This window comes from Hibiscus syriacus, unplaced genomic scaffold (genome assembly GCF_006381635.1).
Source record: "Hibiscus syriacus cultivar Baekdansim isolate YM2019G1 unplaced genomic scaffold, ASM638163v2 tig00111388_pilon, whole genome shotgun sequence".
Taxonomy (NCBI): Eukaryota; Viridiplantae; Streptophyta; class Magnoliopsida; order Malvales; family Malvaceae; genus Hibiscus; species Hibiscus syriacus.
In genome coordinates, this window is record NW_024063076.1 from 1,078,443 (window position 1) to 1,099,845 (window position 21,403).

At 34.6% G+C, this 21,403-nt stretch overlaps 1 protein-coding gene across 1 annotated transcript; it reads left to right on the plus strand.

The window, feature by feature from the left end:
- The first annotated feature begins 19,849 nt into the window (after positions 1 to 19,849).
- Positions 19,850 to 20,815, plus strand: LOC120159939 (transcription factor MYB48-like). Its single transcript, XM_039170431.1, has 3 exons — positions 19,850 to 19,964; positions 20,066 to 20,195; positions 20,298 to 20,815. Exons 1-3 carry the CDS (start codon positions 19,850 to 19,852, stop codon positions 20,692 to 20,694), a joined length of 642 nt encoding a protein of 213 aa, XP_039026362.1. The 3' UTR covers positions 20,695 to 20,815.
- The last annotated feature ends 588 nt before the right edge of the window (positions 20,816 to 21,403 follow it).

The following is a 21,403-nucleotide window of genomic DNA, read 5'->3' on the forward strand; positions in this document are numbered from 1 at the left end:
CATCATAGCACTCTGGTTCACCATTGTCAGTCAGTAACAAGTAGTGCAAAGAAGGTGAATAACGTTGGGTTGGTTTAGGAATTCTAGAGGAGCATCTCAGTTCTGGTGTGTGTGGTTCTTCTTGAACTGCTTCAGGATTGATCTGAACATCATTTCCAGAAATCTCCTCGAACTCAGCAAATTCCTTTGTTTCAGCTTCGGTATTGGATCTACTTGATTCTATGGTTGACATGTCTTTGTACATCACATTCTCATTGAAAATGATGTCTCTGCTTCTGATGATCTTCTGATTTTCATAGTCCCAAAACCAGTAACCGAACTCATCACCGCCATAACCAACAAAGGCACATTTGTTAGACTTAGCATCAAGTTTACTTCTTTCAGCAGAGTCTATGTGTACATAAGAAATTCAACCAAACACTCTTAAGTGTGAAAGGTTTATTTCTTTCTTGCTCCAAGCTTCCTCTGGTATTCCACCATCCAAGGGAACTGAGGGCCCACGGTTGATCAGGTAAGCAAAAGTGTTGATAGCTTCGGCCCATAAAAATTTGGGCAATCCGGCATGTATCCTCATGCTTCTGGCACGTTCATTCAGAGTTCTGTTCATGTGCTCTGCTACGCCATTTTGTTGTGATGTCATGGGAACTGTTGTCTCCATCTTGATCCCATTGTTTGCGCAGAAATCTCTAAATATACTATTTTTGTACTCTCCTCCATTGTCAGACCTCAACCGTTTGACTTTCAAACCAGTCTCATTTTCCACCATGGCCTTCCATTTTCTGAAGGTATCAAATACTTCTGATTTCTTCTTCAAAAATAAACCCACACCTTCCTTGTTGAATCATCGATGAAGGTGACATAATATAGTGAGCCTACAAGAGATGGAACTGGAGATGGTCCCCATACATCAGTATGAACCAACTCTAACCTTTCCATCTTGGGCGTCTTGCCAATCTTTGCAAAACTGACTTTCTTTTATTTGCCAAAGATACAATCCTCGTATAGTCCGAAATCTACATTCTTTAGATCCGGCAGCTTCCCTTTTGACAAAAGTGTCTTCATCCCTTTCTCGCTCATATGGTCAAGCCTTTGGTGCCATAGGTTTGATTTTCCATCAGCATCTTCTAATGCAATGATATTCTCTAAATTTGAGGTTATACAGAGAGTATCAGTTTTCTTACCACGAGCAATGACGAGTGCTCCTTTGGTAATCTTTCATTTACAGCCTGAAAAAGTTGTGCTATATCCTTCTCCATCAAGCTATCCTACAGAAATCAGATTTCTTTTGAGGCCAGGAATATGTCTTACTCCTTTCAGCGTCCAGGTGGTCTGGTTTGGCAACTTTAGTCGGATGTCTCCTTTTCCGATGATCTTTAAGGTTTCATCATCAGCTAGATGAACCTTCCCAAAATCACCACTGACATAGTTCTCCATGATTTCTCGGCATGGGGTGGAGTGGAAAGATGCCCCTGAATCCAAGATCCATGATTCAATCGGACTGTTAACACTTAAAATAATGGCATCACCTCTCCTCCGGCATGTTGGCAGATTCCTGTGCGCCGGTATTTTTCTTCGGTGCTCGGTAATCTCTTTTGAAGTGACCATTCTTGCCGTAATTATAACAGGTAAAATCTTTATTTCCTGTTCTTGATTTTCCCCGTCTGGATTTGGATCTGCCACGATTTGAATTTCTTTCTGAAGTTCTCCCTCTAGACTCCGTGTGCAAGGCTGAGGAGGTTGATTCTTCACCCGATTCTCTCCGTCAAATTTCTTCGCTCAGTACTAGATCCCGAACATCGTCGAATTTTAATTTGTTGTTTCCCGACGAACTGTTGACTGCTGTAACAGTAGCATTCCAACTGTCTGGTAAAGATGATAAGAGAATTAAAGCTCGAACTTCATCATCGAATTCAATTTCCACTGAACTCAACTGGGTTGTGATTGTGTTGAGTTCATTTAGGTGTTGTGTCACCGATGCCCCTTCCGTCATCCACAAATTGAATAATCGCCTCATCAAATGAACTTTGTTTGAGGCCGATGGCTTCTCATACATACTGGAGAGAGCCACCATAAGACCCGCCATGGTCTTTTCCTTTGCTATGTTGAAAGCAACATTGCGGGATAACGTCAGTCGGATAACTCCGAGGGCTTGTCTGTCGAGAAGAGCCTAGTCTTCATTCTTCATGCCCTCTGGTTGCTTTCCTGAGAGGGGTTGATATAGATTTTTCTGGTACAGAAACTCTTCGATCTGTATCTTCCAAAAGCCAAAGTCCGCACCATCGAACTTTTTAATTTTCACCTTCCCTTCGTCTGCAGCCATCGCTCCCACTCGAATTTGGCTTCGTTTGGATCGTTTCTGACAATTCTTGCGAACCACCGTGTATTAGAACACCTCCGTCGACAAATTCGTATAGCCGACAAAATTTTTACTATTCACGAAATTCACTATTCACGTGAATAATAATGAATAGTAACCTCGCAAAAATTGACAAAATTCACAACCAAAAGCTCTGATACCAGTTGTTAGGAATTAAACCGAGTACGAGTAATTTCCCTATAACCAGATTAGTGAGAATGCGAAATAAAAGCGGAAAAATAATACCCGAAATTGATAACAGAGTTCAACCAATTTTGCTTACGTCTCCAGGCTGCTGCAGATCTTTGACTAAGAGAGAAAATTTACAGGTGTTTACAAAACACTCACTACTCACAAGAAAGCTCTCTAGTATAGGAAGAAAGAAATGTTTTGGGATGATTTTGAAGCTAAATGAGCTAGGGTATTTATAGTTGAAACTTAAGGGCTAATCTTGTAAATACTCTAAAGTTCAATGACTCAATTTTATAATTATCCCTATTACAAAATAATAAAAAAATTTAGCAGCCCCCCTTTGAAATTATTTAGCTGCCGACTGCTTGAAGAATAGCTGCCAAAATTTGGCATTTTTAATTTAGCCGGCTGCCATCTTTTCAACACGATGTTGTGGAGTAAGATTAACTTGGGTTATGTTTTGTATAAAGTCGTCATTCTCTGCTTGATGTGTGTGTGACTTGTTTGTAATGTTTTGTGTTGAATCAGTTGGTGTATGATCCGAGCTCGTTTCGACATCATATAAGTGCACTATTTCTTCTCCATTTAGGATTAGAGAGGTTTTTGAACAAAGCCATATCATGTCATATTTTGTATGACATCACTTCCTTTAATCATACAAAACCCCCCTTTCAAAAAGAATCATAGTGACCCTAACTAACTAACGACATATATAAGATAATTATTACTACTCGTAAGTCATCATGTTAAATATATTTGATTGTCAAATCTTAAATTTTTTTATGATAGATCACGTGAGTCAGACAAAAGTCATGTATATGCTTTGTAACCAATTTGAAAACTATGATACTCAAAGACAATAACGAAGCTTGCGTCACGTTCATGTACAAATGGTCCCCTTTTTTTCCATTCTTCTCAAATTCTGATTAAATATTGAAAAGTACTAATATAAAGAAAGAAAAAATTGTAGTAGCAGGCTGATCTTGATTTGCATGCATAAATTGTGAAAATGTGTTATGTTTGTGGCGGACATTATAGGAAAACAAATGGTGTTGGGTCCCTTCATTCCTTTGCATTTCTGCCTAAGCTGATATAACACCCTTATCTGAATCTAAATACATTACTTTTAATTACTTGATTAGACATTCCATTCAGTGTGGTGCAGGTGTGAACCATAAAATGGATACGTTTGATTTAAAAGCTGATTTAAGATAAATCTGCTGATAAAACATAATTATCACACATTGGATTAGTTGTGATATATCAAATCATTATTTATAATTTTATAATTAATATAAGTAAGGAGTAAATTTATAGTTTGATACTTACATCACAACTCTATCTCCACCTTGTAATGAGATTAGATAAAGATAATAAAATATAATCCAAAACTCGAACTCTATTTTTCTCCTATAAAAAATGTTTAATTACTATTTAAATAGATTATTAGAAAGAGAGAAGAGCTAATAGAGATAGACGATATATATTGTTTCTTTTTTAATTTTTATTTTTCACAAGTTGTTAAACTCCGTCTTGTAATTAATGTTTCTTCAAGGTGTTTTATTTTCAGAATTCGTGAGATTTTTTTTTATCTATATGTATTTTATTATTCTTGAATATTTTATATTTTATCATTTAGGGTCTATTTATTTCACGAAAAAAATTTCCTCGTTTTCGGTGTTTGGCTCACGAAAAATATGTTGGTCAACGTAAAATATTTTCATAGTCAATAGAATTCTCTTTGTATTTTCTGGAAAATTACTTGATCTGATTTTCTGTAAGTTATTTTGAACTTTTAACTTCAAAGCATAAATACTTAAAATAATATTATTTTATGTATTTAAGGTTGATATAATATTTTAATATCATTTTTATAAAAATATTAATAATTAAAATATTTAAAATATATTAATTAATATTTTTAATATTATAATAATATACTCAGTTATATTATAATAATATAGGATATTATATTTGTAACATCCCAAATTACGGGTTAGTGACTAAATTGTAAAATTTTAGAATTTGGGGATAAAAGTAGAATAGTTCAATGATTTATTTCAAAATATTTCCTGAAAGTTGTTAGTAATTATCAAATGAATTAAAAGGCAAAATGGTCATTTGGCAAGAAATATATTTTTTTCCCATTTATATGAATGATTCACGTGGGGTGAGGGAAGAGTTATCTACAAACTCTTCTTCCTTCTTCTTCATCCTCCTCCCGTATCTCCAAGCACAAAGGTAAGTTTCTGATTTCTTGATTATTTGTTGAATTAAAGGTTGGGTTTTGATCCTTAGATGATAATTAAGCTTAAGGAAAGCTTAATTTGTCTTAAAATCAAAAGATGAAGGAGTTAGAGATTATTAAAAATTTTGAATTCTTGAATGAAATCTTGGAATAGAGTTCATAATTAGGAACGAAAGTTAGATTTGACTTGTCATAAGTGAAATTAAGAAGTATGAAGTGTTAGAAATGAATTTAGAACATGTGAAAATTTTTGTATGATTCTTAATTTTAAGAATCATAATGAGATATGGAAGATAAAGATGATTTATATGGATATAAGTTGGTTTAAGTAATGGTAGTTGAGTTTAATGGTATGATAGGGGCTTAAAATAGAAGAATTGAGTGAAGAGTTGATGATTTTCGGGTTTAAACAGTAAAATTATAGGTTTTACAGATTATGCAGGGGGTATAAATACCCCCTGGGGGTATCGATTCCCCCTAAAGAAAAAATGGAATGTTGATTCATTAAACTAGCATAAGTTATTAACATCAAGTTTAAGGTTTAGGCTTCTGATACTTGTTTTGAAAATTATATTTATGTAGATATTGAGCCTAAACAAGTACAAGAAAAATCAAAGAATTAGGATCGAATCAAAGCAAGGCTAAGGTGAGTGCAATTTAATTATACATATGTTATTGAACATACATTGGCTTGCGATAAGCCAGTGACAGAGTTACTATGGTAAGAAGTGACTCCTAAAATATTATATAATTAATGGAATTCTTATATGTGCATGAGTACGTGAAAATAGGTATATGTTATTATATGTGATCATAAGAGAAATAAAATAAATACATGTATATATCTCTAGAGTAAGTGCATTTATACGTGTGATTTATGTGTAACACCCCTAACCAGTATACGACCCGAATACGAGTTTGAGGTGTCACATTGACTTTTCAAACTTTGACACTTAAAGAAAACAGGGAAATTTAAAACTTTCATTAAAATAAAAGCGGTTTATTTACATGGATTGACCAAAACAACCAAAATCGATCAGAGCATTCATAACTGACACTTTACTTACATGCCAACATACTATACACGACAAAATACATACTTTATCTATTACTTCTGATCTAATCCGCTAGCAGTGCTGCTGTTCTTGCCACCCTATTTCCGCTCTTCCTGATTCTTGGTACCTACGTGTAAATCACTTACACGCTAAGTCACAGACTTAGTGAGGCATATCATAAAAGTATGTATTCACATGTATAATCATGAATTTATGAACATGCATTCTTACCATTAATCAGGACATTCCAATGTTCAAGTATCGATTACATGATAACATATATGATGATAACATGTACATATAACACATACATTCTCATACCAATTTCACTTTAATTTATCTTTGAATTGTCCATGTACATTATTGAGAACAAAGGTATGTGAGTACATAGAGGTTGTGCACTATGCTGTCACCACAGGTCGTATAATTCCCTCAAGGGGTACTGAATATTTGTCCCGAAGGACCACTATGTCCCGAAGGACCACTGATTGTTCCGAAGAACCACTATGTCCCGAATGACCACTGATAATCCCTTGATTCTTGGCATGCCAATTATACATATAGCTCTCGTATCATATAACATGGGCTTAAATATGAATACATTTCTCATTTCATATCTCTTTCATCACTTTTCATATAAACACATATAATCATTTTCATTAATCCACATACCTGGATTGTTTCTCTTGTAATGGCATTCGTTCCCATAATATCATATTGAAGCATAAGGAATTATGCATGAAATCACTATAAAAATAATACATGTATGCATGTACATGAATATTAAATCATGAATTTAACTATCAGAGATAGACTTATCACAAGTCTTATCTCTATACACTTTAACTAGAAAATGCACTCACCTTAGCCTTGCTTGTTTCGACTTGATCCTAATCATTTGTTTGTTCGGGAACGAAATTATGTTCTATATCTACATAATAATACATTGATACTAATCAGTATATTAATTAATATATTCTAAACTATCACTCCTTAGGCTAAAAAGAAAGCTATTTCCAACTTTTAATGAAGGTATACATCGATGCACTACACCATGTGTCGATGCATCCCTTGACAGGTGCATCGATGCACTATCTATGCATCGGTGCATAAATCCCATTCGATGTTGTATTTTAAACGGGTGCATCGATGCACTCCTTATGCATCGATGCATCAATGGCTTTCGATGTTCATTTATTTGAGAGTACATCGGTACACCTTGAAGGTGCATCGATGCACTCAACACATAATTGCCATTTTCAACACGAAATTCACCCATTTCTAACACAACTCTTCTTATTTCACTTCCTTTAAGATTTCTAACTCGCATACATATGCTTACACTCATTACTACTCAATAACCACTTCTTTAAACTTAAAATCCAATCTTCCACATAGAATTCAAGAATTTCACCCAAATTCCAACATGTTCAAAATCTAATTTTAACTCTTCATCTTCCTTAATTAGGTAGATGACAAGTCAAATTCAACTTCTTATTCCAATTATAAACTCTATTTCCAAATTTCATTCAAAAACTCCAAATCTTTAAATCCTTCTACACTCTTCATTTTGTTGTTTTACAACAAACTAAGCTTTCCTTAAGCTTAATTAGCATCTAAGGAGCAAAACCCAACTTAAATTTCAGCAAACAATTAACTTATGAAGAATCTCACCTTTTCTATAAGTCTTCACGTTTAGGAGAATAGAAGAGAAGAAAAGAACTCTGAAACCTTTGTTTTTCTTTCTTCTCTTCCACGTGGAGCTAATATATATATATATATATATATATATCCCTTCTTAATTATTTTCCTTGCCAAAAGACCATTCTATCCTTCTATTCCTTCTTTCTTGCAAATTAACCTTATATCAAATTACAATACTATTCAAATATTTTACTTTAATCACCAAGTTCTAAAATTTTACAATATAGTCACTAACCCGTTATTGAGGCTGTTACAAATCTCTCCCCCTAAAGAAAATTTGTCCTCGAATTTTTATAGCACGAAGAGATGGGGGTATTGAATCCTCATATATTCTTCACGCTCCCAGGTTGCTTCCTCTACTATGTGATTTCTCCACAATATTTTGACTAGTGGAATAGTCTTGTTTCTTAGTTGCTTAATCTCGTGAACTAAGATTTTAACGGTTCCTCTTCATAAGTCAAATTCGGTTGAACCTTAACCTCTTCTGGAGTCACAATGTGGGAGGGGTCAGATCGATACTTCCGAAGCACTGAGACATGGAAGACATCATGAATCTTTTCCATTTCAGGTGGTAATGCCAATTGATATGCCACTGGTCCCACTCTCTTTACAATCTCATAAGGTCCAATGAATCTAGGACTAAGTTTTCCCTTACGTCCAAATCTCAAAACTTTCTTCCATGATGATACTTTGAGAAACACTTTATCTCCAACTTGATATTCTATCTCTTTTCTCTTTAAATCCGCATACGATTTTTGTCTATCAGCTGCTGCTTTGAGATTACTTTGAATTACTTGAACCTTTTCTTCCACTTCTTTGATCAACTCCGGACCAATAATTTCTTTGTCTTTAAGCTCGAACCAATTTAGAGGCGTACGACATCTTCTTCCATAAAGAGCTTCATAAGGAGCCATTTTGATGCTTGATTGATAACTATTGTTGTACGCAAATTCAGCAAGTGGCAAGTACCTTTCCCATGATCCTTTGAACTCGATAACACAACCTCTCAACATATCTTCCAAATTTTGGATTATTCTCTCCGATTTCTCATCGGTTTGAGGATGAAACATTGTACTAAAATTCAACCAGGTCCCCAACGCTTTATGAAACGATTTCCAAAACCGTGAAGTAAATCTAGGATCTCAATCTGAAACAATAGAAACATGTACTCCATGTAAACGTATAATCTCTCTGATATATAACTCGGCATACTTATCCATGGAAAAGTCAACTCGTACTGGAATAAAATGAGTTGACTTAGTCAATATGTCTACAATAACCCATATCGAATCTCTTTTATTTGGAGTCAAAGGCAACCCCGTTACGAAATCCATTATTACATTCTCCCATTTCCACTGAGGAATAGACATAGGTTGCAACAGTCCTGATGTAACTTGATGTTCAGCTTTAACTTGCTGACACGTCAAACATTTGGATACAAATTTTATAATATCTCTCTTCATTCCAGGCCACCAATATCAACTCTTGAGATCCATATACATTTTGTTTCCTCCCGGATGGATTGTAAATGGACTGCAATGAGCTTCCGTTAACAAGTCTTTCTTTAATTCATCATCATCTGGAATTACTAGCCTCCCTTGATAATATAAGTTTCCAGCAGCCTTCACTTCATAATCCGTAACCTCTCCATTCTTTATCTGTTGTAGTTTCTTTTAACACTTTTCATCTTTAGCTTGCAATTCTTTAATTCGATCTAGCCATTATGGTTTGAGAGTCAATTCAGCACATATGGCGTCGTCTCCTCTTAATGATAGTCTGGCATCCAAAGCTCGTAATGCTGCAAACGTCTTTCGACTTAAGGCATCTGCTACCACATTCACTTTTCCTGGATCAAAATCGATCACGACATCATAATCCTTTAAGAATTCCACCCATCTTCTCTGTCTTAAATTCAATTCTTTCTGAGTCATCAAATACTTTAAAATCTTATGGTCCGTATACAGGTAGCATCGCTCCCCATACAAGTAGTGATGCCAGATCTTAAGAGAGAACACTACTGCAGCCATTTCCAGATCGTGTGTTGGATAATTCTTCTCGTGCGGTTTTAGTTGCCTCGATGCATACGCTACCACTTTGCCTTCTTGCATTAACACGCATCCCAAACCGTTATGAGATGCATCACTATACACTACAAAGTTCTTATCAGACTCAGGTTGAATCAACACTGGAGCTTCTGTCCAGACCTTCCTCAGTCTTTCAAAACTTTCTTGGCACTCCGGAGTCCATACAAATTTTACCTCTTTCCTCAATAATTTAGTTAGGGGTAATGCTATTATCGAAAAGTTTTTAACAAACCTTCGGTAATAACCAGCTAGCCCTCGAAAACTCCAGACTTCTGACACATTCTTTGGAATTCCCCACTCTAAAATAGCTTTGATCTTTTGAGGATCCACTCGAATTCCTTCAGCAGAAATCACATGTCCAAGGAATGTCACTTCCTTTAACCAAAATTCACATTTGGAGAGCTTGGCATAAAACTTCTTTTCTCTCAAAGTCTATAGAACTGTCTTCAAATGCGAACTATGCTTTTCTTCCGACTTCGAATACACTAATATATCGTCAATGAATACCATAACAAACCGATCCAAATAGGGTTGAAATATTCGGTTCATAAGATTCATGAAAGCAGCTGGGGCATTGGTAACTCCAAACGGCATCACAATAAACTCATAATGACCATACCTCATTTTGAATGATGTCTTTGGAATATCTTTATCTTGAATCTTCAATTGATGATAGCCAGAACGTAAATCAATCTTCGAAAATACTGAAGCTCCCTTTAACTGATCAAATAAGTCATCAATTTGGGGGGAGTGGATACTTGTTCTTGATGGTCACTTTATTGAGTTGCCTATAATCAATGCAAAGACGCATGGATCCATCTTTCTTTTTGACGAACAAAACTGGAGCTCCCCATGATGAGACGCTCAGTCTAATAAACCCTTTGTCCAATAATTCTTGTAATTGGATCTTTAATTCTTGTAACTCTTTTGGGGCCATTTTGTATGGTGACATGGCAATAGGTGCAGTTCCTGGCATTACTTCAATCTGAAATTCTACCTCTCTATCTGGCGGCAAACTTGGTAACTCTGTAGGAAAAACGTCAAAAAACTCTCTGACTGTAGGAATTTCTTCCATCCCCTTCTCTTTCGCTCTCACATCAAGCACACTTGCAATAAACCCTTGACATCCCTATAGCAATAACTTCTTTTCCGACATCACTGATATTACATTAGCCAATGGGTTTCATCCTTCACTAAATACAATAACCTCTATACCTTCTGAACTTCTCAACGTTACTCTTTTCAGTCTACAATCAACATTAGCATAGTAATGATATAACCAATCCATCCCCAATATCACCTCAAATTCGTCAAAAGGTAATTCAATCAGATTACCAGGGAATTCAATTCCCTGAACCGTATGGGAACCCTCGACACACCATATTAACTCGAGCACTGCGTCCTAACGAATTAGTCACTATTACTTCATTGCTAGTAAATTCTAATGAAATATTCAATTCTTTCACCAACTTACTACAAATGTAAGAATATATGGACCCTAAATCAATCAATACAAACACATTCTTGTCATATAACTGAAAAATACCTGCTATGATTTCTGGGTCATCTCTATCCTCGCTAGTCCTGAGATTATACACACGAGTTGTATAACGTATTTCTTGCGGAGCTGATGACTCTGATTGACTTCTTCCTCTACCTCTATCTCTACCTCTCTGTTTAGCCGAGGCAGACCTTTCTGGCTGAACAGATTCACCCGCTAACATGGGACAATCCTGAACAAAATGTCCAGTGTCCCCACATTTAAAACAGGCTCCAGAAATTATCCTGCATATCCCTGAATGGTTCCTTCCACAATGTGGACATTGTATGACTTGGCTCGGTTTATATCTCCCAGCTCCAGATCCCACTGATTGTGTCTGTCAACCCCTCATCTGATTTGATCCCCATACAGAGGATGCAACTGACTCTGATCTCGCTTGGGGTAGAGGACCAATATCTCTGCCCCTTTTTGATGGTGCAGTACTCGATGATGCGCCCGATATTTTCAAAGTTTGAACTCGTGAATCCCTGAACCTCTCATTTTGATCTCTTTTCAGAGCTTTAGCACGGTTCACCACTTCTTAAAACGAAGATAAATTCAACACAATAAGCATCTCTTTCAGGCGAGGATACAATCCCTCAACAAACCAATCGCAAACATCCTTCTCTGTAGGAATTAACTCCGTAGCGAAACGGCTCAACTTGTTGAATTCGCATTCGTACTCATACACTGTACGGTTCCATTGCTTCAGATTCATGAACTCTTGCTTCATATGTCGGATGAACTGATCTCTGATATATTTATACTTAAATTCCTCTAGAAACAAGAATCATGTTACCTGATCACTAGTCATTCTCAGTGTAACATTTGTCCACCAAATCCTTGCTTTCCCTCTGAGCAATGAGACTACTCCATCTAGCTATCTAGCTTATCAGCATCAGAACAATGAAGTCCCTCAAGCATGATTTTCACGTCATTAAGCCAAAGGTCCGCAGCAACAGGACCTTCTTCGGCTTCACCTCTAAACTTTGGTGCTCCTAAACCCTTCAACTCCTTTGCAACATTCATTCTTGGAAATGAAGTAACAGAAGGTTGAAAATGCGCCAATACCGTGTCCAGTGTTCTGAAGAACACATCTTGATCATTTACAGGCACTCCAGAGGGTGCCTGATCTTCACTCTTCCTGACCAGGACAGGTGAATTACTACTTTTAGCGGGCTATCATCTCTCGCTTCATTTTTAGAGCTACCATGTCCGGACATCTATAAAAACATACCCATATCATTCTATCAGCAAAACAACATACTTACTACTATATCAGATCAGAAGTTTTCACTATTTTGTTGGCATGTATACTTTATAGGACACTCTAGACTTCGATTTATGCCGAGAATCGACTAAACCGTAGCTCTGATACCATTAAATGTAACACCCCCAACTAGTATACGACCCGAATATGAGTTTGAGGTGTCACATTGACTTTTTAAACTTTGACACTTAAAGAAAACAGGGAAATTTAAAACTTTCATTAAAATAAAAGCGGTTTATTTACATGGATTGACCAAAACAACCAAAATCGATCAGAGCATTCATAACTGACACTTTACTTACATGCCAACATACTATACACAACAAAATACATACTTTATTCGTTACTTCTGATCTGATCCATTAGCAGTGTTGCTGTTCTTGCCACCCTATTTCCGCTCTTCCTAATTCTTGGTACCTACGTGTAAATCACTTACACGCTAAGTCACAGACTTAGTGAGGCATATCATAAAAGTATGTATTCACATGTATAATCATGAATTTATGAACATGCATTCTTATCATTAATCAGGACATTCCAATGTTCAAGTATCGATTACACGATAACATATATGATGATAACATGTACATATAACACATATATTCTCATACCAATTTCACTTTAATTTATCTTTGAATTGCCCATATACATTATTGAGAACAAATGTATGTGAGTACATAGAGGTTGTGTACTATGCTGTCACCACAGCTCGTATAATTCCCTCAAGGGGCACTGAATATTTGTCCCGAAGGACCACTATGTCCCGAAGGACCACTGATAATCCCTCGACTCTTGCCATGCCAATTATACCTATAGCTCTCGTATCATATAACATGGGCTTAAATATGAATACATTTCTCATTTCATATCTCTTTCATCACTTTTCATATAAACACATATAATCATTTTCATTAATCCACATACCTGGATTATTTCTCTTGTAATGGCATTCGTTCCCATAATATCATATTGAAGCATAAGGAATTATGCATGAAATCACTATAAAAATAATACATGTATGCATGTACATGAATATTAAATCATGAATTCAACTATCAGAGATAGACTTATCACAAGTCTTATCTCTATACACTTTAACTAGAAAATGCACTCACCTTAGCCTTGCTTGTTTCGACTTGATCCTAATCCTTTGTTTGTTCCGGAACGAAATTATGTTCTATATCTACATAGTAATACATTGATACTAATCAATATATTAATTAATATATTCTAAACTATCACTCCTTAGGCTAAAAAGAAAGATATTTCCAACTTTTAATGAAGGTATGCATCGATGCACTACACCATATATAGATGCATCCCTTGATAGGTGCAGCGATGCACTACCTATGCATCGGTGTATAAATCTCATTCGATGTTTGTATTTTAAACGGGTGCATCGATGCACTCCTTATGCATCGATGCATCAATGGAATTCGATGTTCATTTATTTGAGAGTGCATCGGTACACCTTGAAGGTGCATCGATGCACTCAACCCATAATTGCCATTTTCAACACGAAATTCACCCCTTTCCAACACAACTCTTCTTATTTCACTTCCTTTAAGATTTCTAACTCGCATACATATTCTTACACTCATTACTACTCAATAACCACTTCTTTAAACTTAAAATCCAATCTTCCACATAGAATTCAAGAATTTCACCCAAATTCCAACTTGTTCAAAATCTAATTCTAACTCTTCATATTCCTTAATTAGGTAGATGACAAGTCAAATTCAACTTCTTATTCCAATTATAAACTCTATTTCTAAATTTCATTCAAAAACTCCAAATCTTTAAATCCTTCTACACTCTTCATTTTGTTGTTTTACAACAAACTAAGCTTTCCTTAAGCTTAATTAGCATCTAAGGAACAAAACCCAACTTAAATTTCAGCAAACAATTAGCTTATGAAGAATCTCACCTTTACTATAAGTCTTCATGTTTGGGAGAAAAGAAGAGAAGAAAAGAACACTGAAACCTTTGTTTTTCTTTCTTCTCTTCCACGTGGAGCTAATATATATATATATAAATCCCTTCTTAATTATTTTCCTTGCCAAAAGACCATTCTATCCTTCTATTCCTTATTCCTTGCAAATTAACTCTATATCAAATTACAATACTATTCAATTATTCTACTTTAATCACCAAGTTCTAAAATTTTACAATATAGTCACTAACCCGTTATTGAGGCTGTTACATTATGTGAATATATGTATATGAGAATACATAAGAGTAAGATATAAGCAATGTAACAAGAAGTGTGAAATGACATGAAAAAGTTTATATAAGCTATGCAAAAAAGATTTATGCGACTATATGTATATTTGATCCAAGTTATGTTAATATATGAGAATAAAATATGAGAATACATGCCTATGTGATGAGCTATATGAAAGTAAATATATAAAAGTATGCATATGAGTACATGTATAAGTTTAGATGTTATTATATGTGCTATGTGATGTATATATGAATATAAGTAAACAAGACATGACATATGTGCTTACATAAGAACATGAGAAATAAAATAAGCTATGTGATAAGGATATAGAAAATGAAATGAATGACATGAAATGTATGTATGTTTGATTATATGAGGTGAATGATATAATAAGAAGCTATGTAATGAGAAGATATGTGTTATGTGATATAAAAGTGTATATGTGAAATGACATGATAAGTAGTGAGCCTATATGAATATATGATATGAATGTGATTTATGTGAAGCATATGAGAACAAGAGATGACAATGATTTAATGTCATATGAACACAAGAGAAGTGTTATAAGCTAAATGGCATATGATTATGAAATCATATGAAAAGTGAAATGTGCATGTGAATGTGTGAAATGATATAAATGATAATGCCCATGTTAAGTGATATGAGAACTAGTGGTATAGTTGGCATGCCAAGAGTCGAGGGTTTACCTATGTTCTACAGAACATATGGATAAAATTACCTATGTCTTTCGGGACATACGGACAGAATTACCTATGTCTTTCGGGACATATGGACAGAATTACCTATGTTTTTCGGGACATATGGACAGTATACATATGTTCTAAGGAACATATGGACAGTTTACCTAGGTTCTTCGGGACCTATGGACAGTTGCTGAGGTTCTGTATGACCTCTGGATAGGTCCTTCAGGACATTTATACAAGCAGTGGTGACAACATAGTGGTGCACAACCTCAATGTACTCATATACCTTAAGTTCTCAACAGTATATATGGGCTAATACATGGGATTTAAAGAGAGTAAATAAATCAATTGATATGATACTATGTGTGCTTTGTTGTGAAATGATATATGTGTTCCATGATGTGCATAGAAATGTTTAGTATATGTTTTTGGTAAGATGAAATATGTTACAAGAATTATATGATGTATATGCTTATATGATAAAAAAAATTAGTGATAGTAATATAAGTACCGATAAGCATGTTAATGATAAGTACAAGATCACATGATAAATGGGTTAATGATTATGATAGAGATCATGATAATGATGGTATATGTGCATGTATACATTTTGTTTATGAAATGTTTTATGGTTTCCATTATATGTTTATATGCCTCACTAAGTCTATGACTTAGCGTGTGATTGTTTCACACGTAGGTTTGGAAAGCGAAAAAGAGAAGTAAAGAGGAACAAGACAGGTCAGTTCTCCTTACCGAAGATCAAATCAGAAATGTAGATCGAATTACATGTATTTTGTTAGAAAAAATTTAGTTTGCATGTAATAAAAAGAATTTGTATTAGATACGCTTTGATCGAGTTTTGGAATTTTTAAATGTATATATGTAAATGGTAAATGTATAATGATGAACGTTTTAAATTTTACGAGTTTTATACATGTTTTGTCGAGGTACTGTAGCAGTCCTGTAGCAAGGTATCGGTTCCCTGTAGCAGAGGAATCGGTACCCCTCTGACAATATGGGAAAAAATTCAACATTTTGCACTGTTCACAGTACTGTTTATTACTGTTCACGGAATTGTTCATACCGTATTTTACTATTCAGAAATATGTTTTTGACTTGAAATTTTATACTGAAACACAATTTAATATAATATTGTGGTATTTTCTTAAAATGAGTTCAAATGTTTTGTTATTTTGTAAGAATATCGTTTTTAAAAGTTAATGTGACATCTTAGACTTGTATCCGGGTCGGGTACGGGTTGGGGTGTTACAATATTCTTTATTTTAATAATATAATAAGTATATATAAATTTATATTATTTATTAATTTCATAGAATAAATATTATTTAATTATTAATAATAAATAATATTATTTACGTATTTAATATTAATATAATAATTTATTGATATTTTCTTAAAATACTTCAGACGTGTTTATTACTAATTTAAAAACATAATATAATATTTTTATTTCAATAGAATATACTAATTTTAATATTTTTTTATATTTAAATTTGTAGAAGAAATATTTTAATAATAATGTTGACATAATAATATTGAATAAATTATTTTAATATTTTAAAACAATAATATTAATTTTTTAATAAATAATATATTTTATTATATTTGATATTTATAATAAATAATTTTTTTAAATGATCAACTAACGGAAAATGGTTTACACAATATCTCTCAAACATTGTAAAATATTTTCTAGAAAATTATTGATTTAAGAATTACATGAACTAATTTATGCTTAGATTCGAATTGAATGGAGTCCAATTACAAAGCCTATTCATACCCCATGAATTGTATTTCAATTAGAATATTATATCTATGATGAACTTAGAAAATGCATTACTAACCCCAACTTTCATAGTCTTCTATAAGTGGGTAAAAGTGGTCCAAGACAGCACACAATATTTTGTTTATCATTAAATTTAGTCTTAGCCTTTGACTAAATTACCAGGTGCGTCCCTACAATCATCAGTGTTGTACATTTATGTAGAATCATCATCAAGAAATGATTGCTTGTTTCTCTTATAATTAATAACCGTTAATCAATGCTTAATCACTTGCTCTGTAATGCTTAATCCACCATCCCAAACAATGGGACCTCTGTTTCAAGGATATGACAAAACTGAAAAGCATTAAAAAAAATTATATCTTTTAGCGTCATCAATATTATCATTTTATCAGATTGCATGGTCGTGGAAATTAGTGTCACAGCACACCAAGTAAAACATTTAGTCAAGTATATTTTTAAGGCAAAACAAAGGAAGGCAAGAACATCCATGCCTATAACTTGCTGCTTAAGGCAGAGCAAAGAAAGGCAAACATGTCTGCTGAAAATTCAGACAAATCCAAGAACCAGGAGTTGCTGACTAGGTGGTTTTTATGATTGGGATTGGCCCGTGTCGTGTAGTGATGACCCCTATCTTCTGCAAAAGAAGAGAAAGAAATGAGTGGGGTGCCCATAAATTTGGTGGTTTCCACATCATATATAGGGTTCTTTCTAAGGTGAACCCACCCCACTAATTATAAGGGCCCTTATGGCACAGGAGCCATTCAACCCCTTGGGAAATTTCCTTGTTTTTATTATTATATTTTTCTGCGATGCCGGCAACAGTTGTAACATCAAAACCACAAATATAAGCACTAGTAGAAGCAAAGATGATGCCACATCCCACTTCAAATATTTTTTTCCTTATCATAAAGTTTATCGTCATTCAAGTGGCAACAGTTAAATGTGTCAATCCAAAATTGAAATGAAACTAGACCCTATATTCTGCTTTCGTTTGAGCTTTTTGGTAGCCATTACATGGCTCCTATCAACCATTTTTCAAGAGGTTATCAGCTAGAGATGAAAGCAAAAGCATGCATGTCAACTTCATTAAACCCTGAGAGTCACATTGCTAACTTGACACATGGCAGTAACCACCATCAGTTTGTGTATATTCCCATAAAGAAGAACCGTCATCTCTAATCAATAGCAACTTAAATGAATTCAAGTGTCATATCATATATTATCTTGTATAAAGTCCCTACAATACCTTTAAGCACCTAAGATTTATTTATTTTAATCAGTTGATTATCTCGATTAAGTAGAAATGAACAATTGATCGTGTAAAATCAGTATCAAACTAACAACGGTCGGAACTAAAAAAACGAACTTAAAAGGAAAAAGTATAAATAGTAAAAAAATAGAAAAATAAAGTCTAAATAATTTAAATTAGGATCTAGGTAAATAAATATATCTCAATAAAAAAATCTAAAATATATGATGATTTGAAATTTTGAGTCGATAGGGATGATAGGCAAAACCATTTGGTTTCGTGTGCATATTCCTAGACACTCATTCTTGGATGATAATCCCTAACATAATGCCTCCTAAGGATAGTTTAGTGGGGAATTATTAACGATGGCCATTGTATTCTGTGCCAAGATTCTAAACCAGAGGTAGTATGAGGCACACTCGAATTTGAAAGTTCAAGTTTGTAAAATTTAGTGTATACTTAGCTAGTGCTGATATGGTTTAGTATTCTTGTAAAAAATTGAATACTGGTCTGTAAGTAGCAGTTTATCTGCTTCTTTGGATGACACAAGGCAACAATTTATATATAGGAAAAAAAACCAACACTTTTTCTTTTCTTATATGACTTACGAAATCAAGTCAAATGATGATCAAGTGAGCATTTAGTTTATTAGGGAAATATTAACTCCATCTTCTTACAACATTAAGGGGTCACTTTTCTGACATCTAAAAACACTTTCTTCCTATTCCTTGATTTTCAATCCTATTATTACTTACCTTCTCTACATCTATGGCCTTTACTGAAGTCAAGGGCTTCTATTCAACTATGGCCTTTACATAAGTCAAGGGACAGTAACATTATTCACTCACGTTGAGTGGATGGGAAAGTGGATCTAGCCACTTCTATTGCTATATTCCCTCCCACAAAGTATCTGTTCATGTTACTCGGACTTTTCATTTCTCTCCAAGTATTATATTAAATATTTGTGTATACAGAATAAAACATTAAATTTCCTGTAAGCAAACATAATCATGTGACAGCTATCTCACTGTCAAATTTGGTGCAAAAGATTAGTAGCATTTTTGTTGTTTTTTTCATCAAACGGAACCTATATTTGCACTTAGCTTGCTAAGCTAATGATATAGGAATTCACATTGAAGCAACAGGATTTGAAGATTGCATCAACTTATCAACCTATCACTTTGATTATTTTGGATCCATATAGTGGCTGACATCAGATGCATAAGGTAGCTATGACAACTGAGCATGCGCGCATTACAACAACTATTGCTACATCATCATATAATAATGCCAACAAAAAGACAATCAAGAGAATCTTGACAATGGCAAAGTATAGTTTTTAGTATAAATATGAGACTTTACACCCCATAAGGTCACCATGACCAGCAACATTTCCAGGAGGAATCAGAGAAAATGAAGCATGAGGAAATCCGAAAGGGACCATGGACGGAGCAAGAGGACATGATTCTGATCAACTTCGTGCACTTATTTGGAGATCGGCGATGGGATTTTATCACCAAAGTTTCAGGTTTGAAGGTTTGGCGGGAGACAACCGATAGGTAGGATTATCTTGAAGATTGGAACATCTTGGAATGAGCCCTGGTTTAACAAAATGATTTTTTGTTGTAGGTTTGAACCGAACCGGGAAGAGTTGCCGGTTACGTTGGGTTAATTACCTTCACCCTGGTCTCAAAAGAGGCAAGATGACACCCCAAGAAGAGCGCCTTGTCCTTGAACTTCATGCCATATGGGGAAACAGGTTCCACAATATTCAATAACATTTATAAAAATATGTATTCTGTTTCCCTTAGTTTGATGCACTTGACTTCACTTGGCACATAAACATGATAATGATGTGCAGGTGGTCGAGAATTGCTCGGAAATTACCGGGCCGAACCGACAACGAGATCAAGAACTATTGGAGAACCCACATGAGAAAAAAGGCTCAAGAAAAGAAAAAGGCCATGTCACCATCATCTTCATCTTCTTCGAACGGTCATTCGTCATCGTCGTCAAGCACCGGAAAGGTAAGTTTCTACGACACCGGAGGGCCAGACATGGCAGACTTGGAAGGGGAGAAAAGTCGGGAATTAGAAGACGAAAAGGGGTATTCCATGGATGACATATGGAAGGATATTGATATGTATGAAGAAAATATGATAAAACCATCGAGTGATAACTGTAACGACTATTGCTTGGATTCACTGTGGAAGATGGATGACGAAGAGAGTAAGATGTTTCCATATTTAACCGGCTAGTTAGAATTCATTTATTTATTCATAGTATGTAACACTACTTGTCTCCTGGGGAAACTCTTTAACATCTGGGTGTTTTCATATCTCATCTTGCTGCATATCACTGTAATCATCTCATGCTCTAGTCTTCACTGAGGCCATTTGAATTATGATTTCAATGGCGGATGTAATGAATACTATAACATAATAAATACAAAAAAATGTAAAATAAAGGGGATATTTTGAACCTGTTTGAGGATCTTCTAAACACAATGATTTCACAGCAACTGAGCAATTCAGTTATTGAATTCAACCAATTAATGAAACCCCATCACTATATATGCTAAATTAATCTTATAATTTACTTTTTAAATTCATCGTTGAATGAATGGAAGACTTAATCTTCCATGGAAAAGCTCCCCTTTTCTTTTCATTTTTACCATGATACATTCCAACACACCTTCTAGTATAGGATAAAAGAAACACAGGAAAGATATTAGTGATAAGTGAATCAATTGCATTATCACCCTAGCGGAACAAAAAGTCTGATATCACAAATAGGAAGATGACATGCATGAATTTTACCAATCAGTACAACAGGTACTACTAAACTCTGCTGAATCTTCATGATAAATGACTTCAAACAAAAATGGAATAAATTTGTTGAAGATCACCCCACTGGGGACTGGCTCAGTCTTGGATTCCACTTCTCAAATCCTTCTGCATCTACCCC

Excerpts from the sequence above, each read along its gene's own strand:
- LOC120159939 (XM_039170431.1), top strand. The coding sequence starts at position 19,850 with ATGAAGCATGAGGAAATCCGAAAGGGACCATGGACGGAGCAAGAGGAC. Across the intron at positions 19,965-20,065 it reads TTTTATCACCAAAGTTTCAG|GTTTGAACCGAACCGGGAAG; the intron begins GTTTGAAGGTTT and ends TTTTTGTTGTAG. Across the intron at positions 20,196-20,297 it reads CATGCCATATGGGGAAACAG|GTGGTCGAGAATTGCTCGGA; the intron begins GTTCCACAATAT and ends AATGATGTGCAG.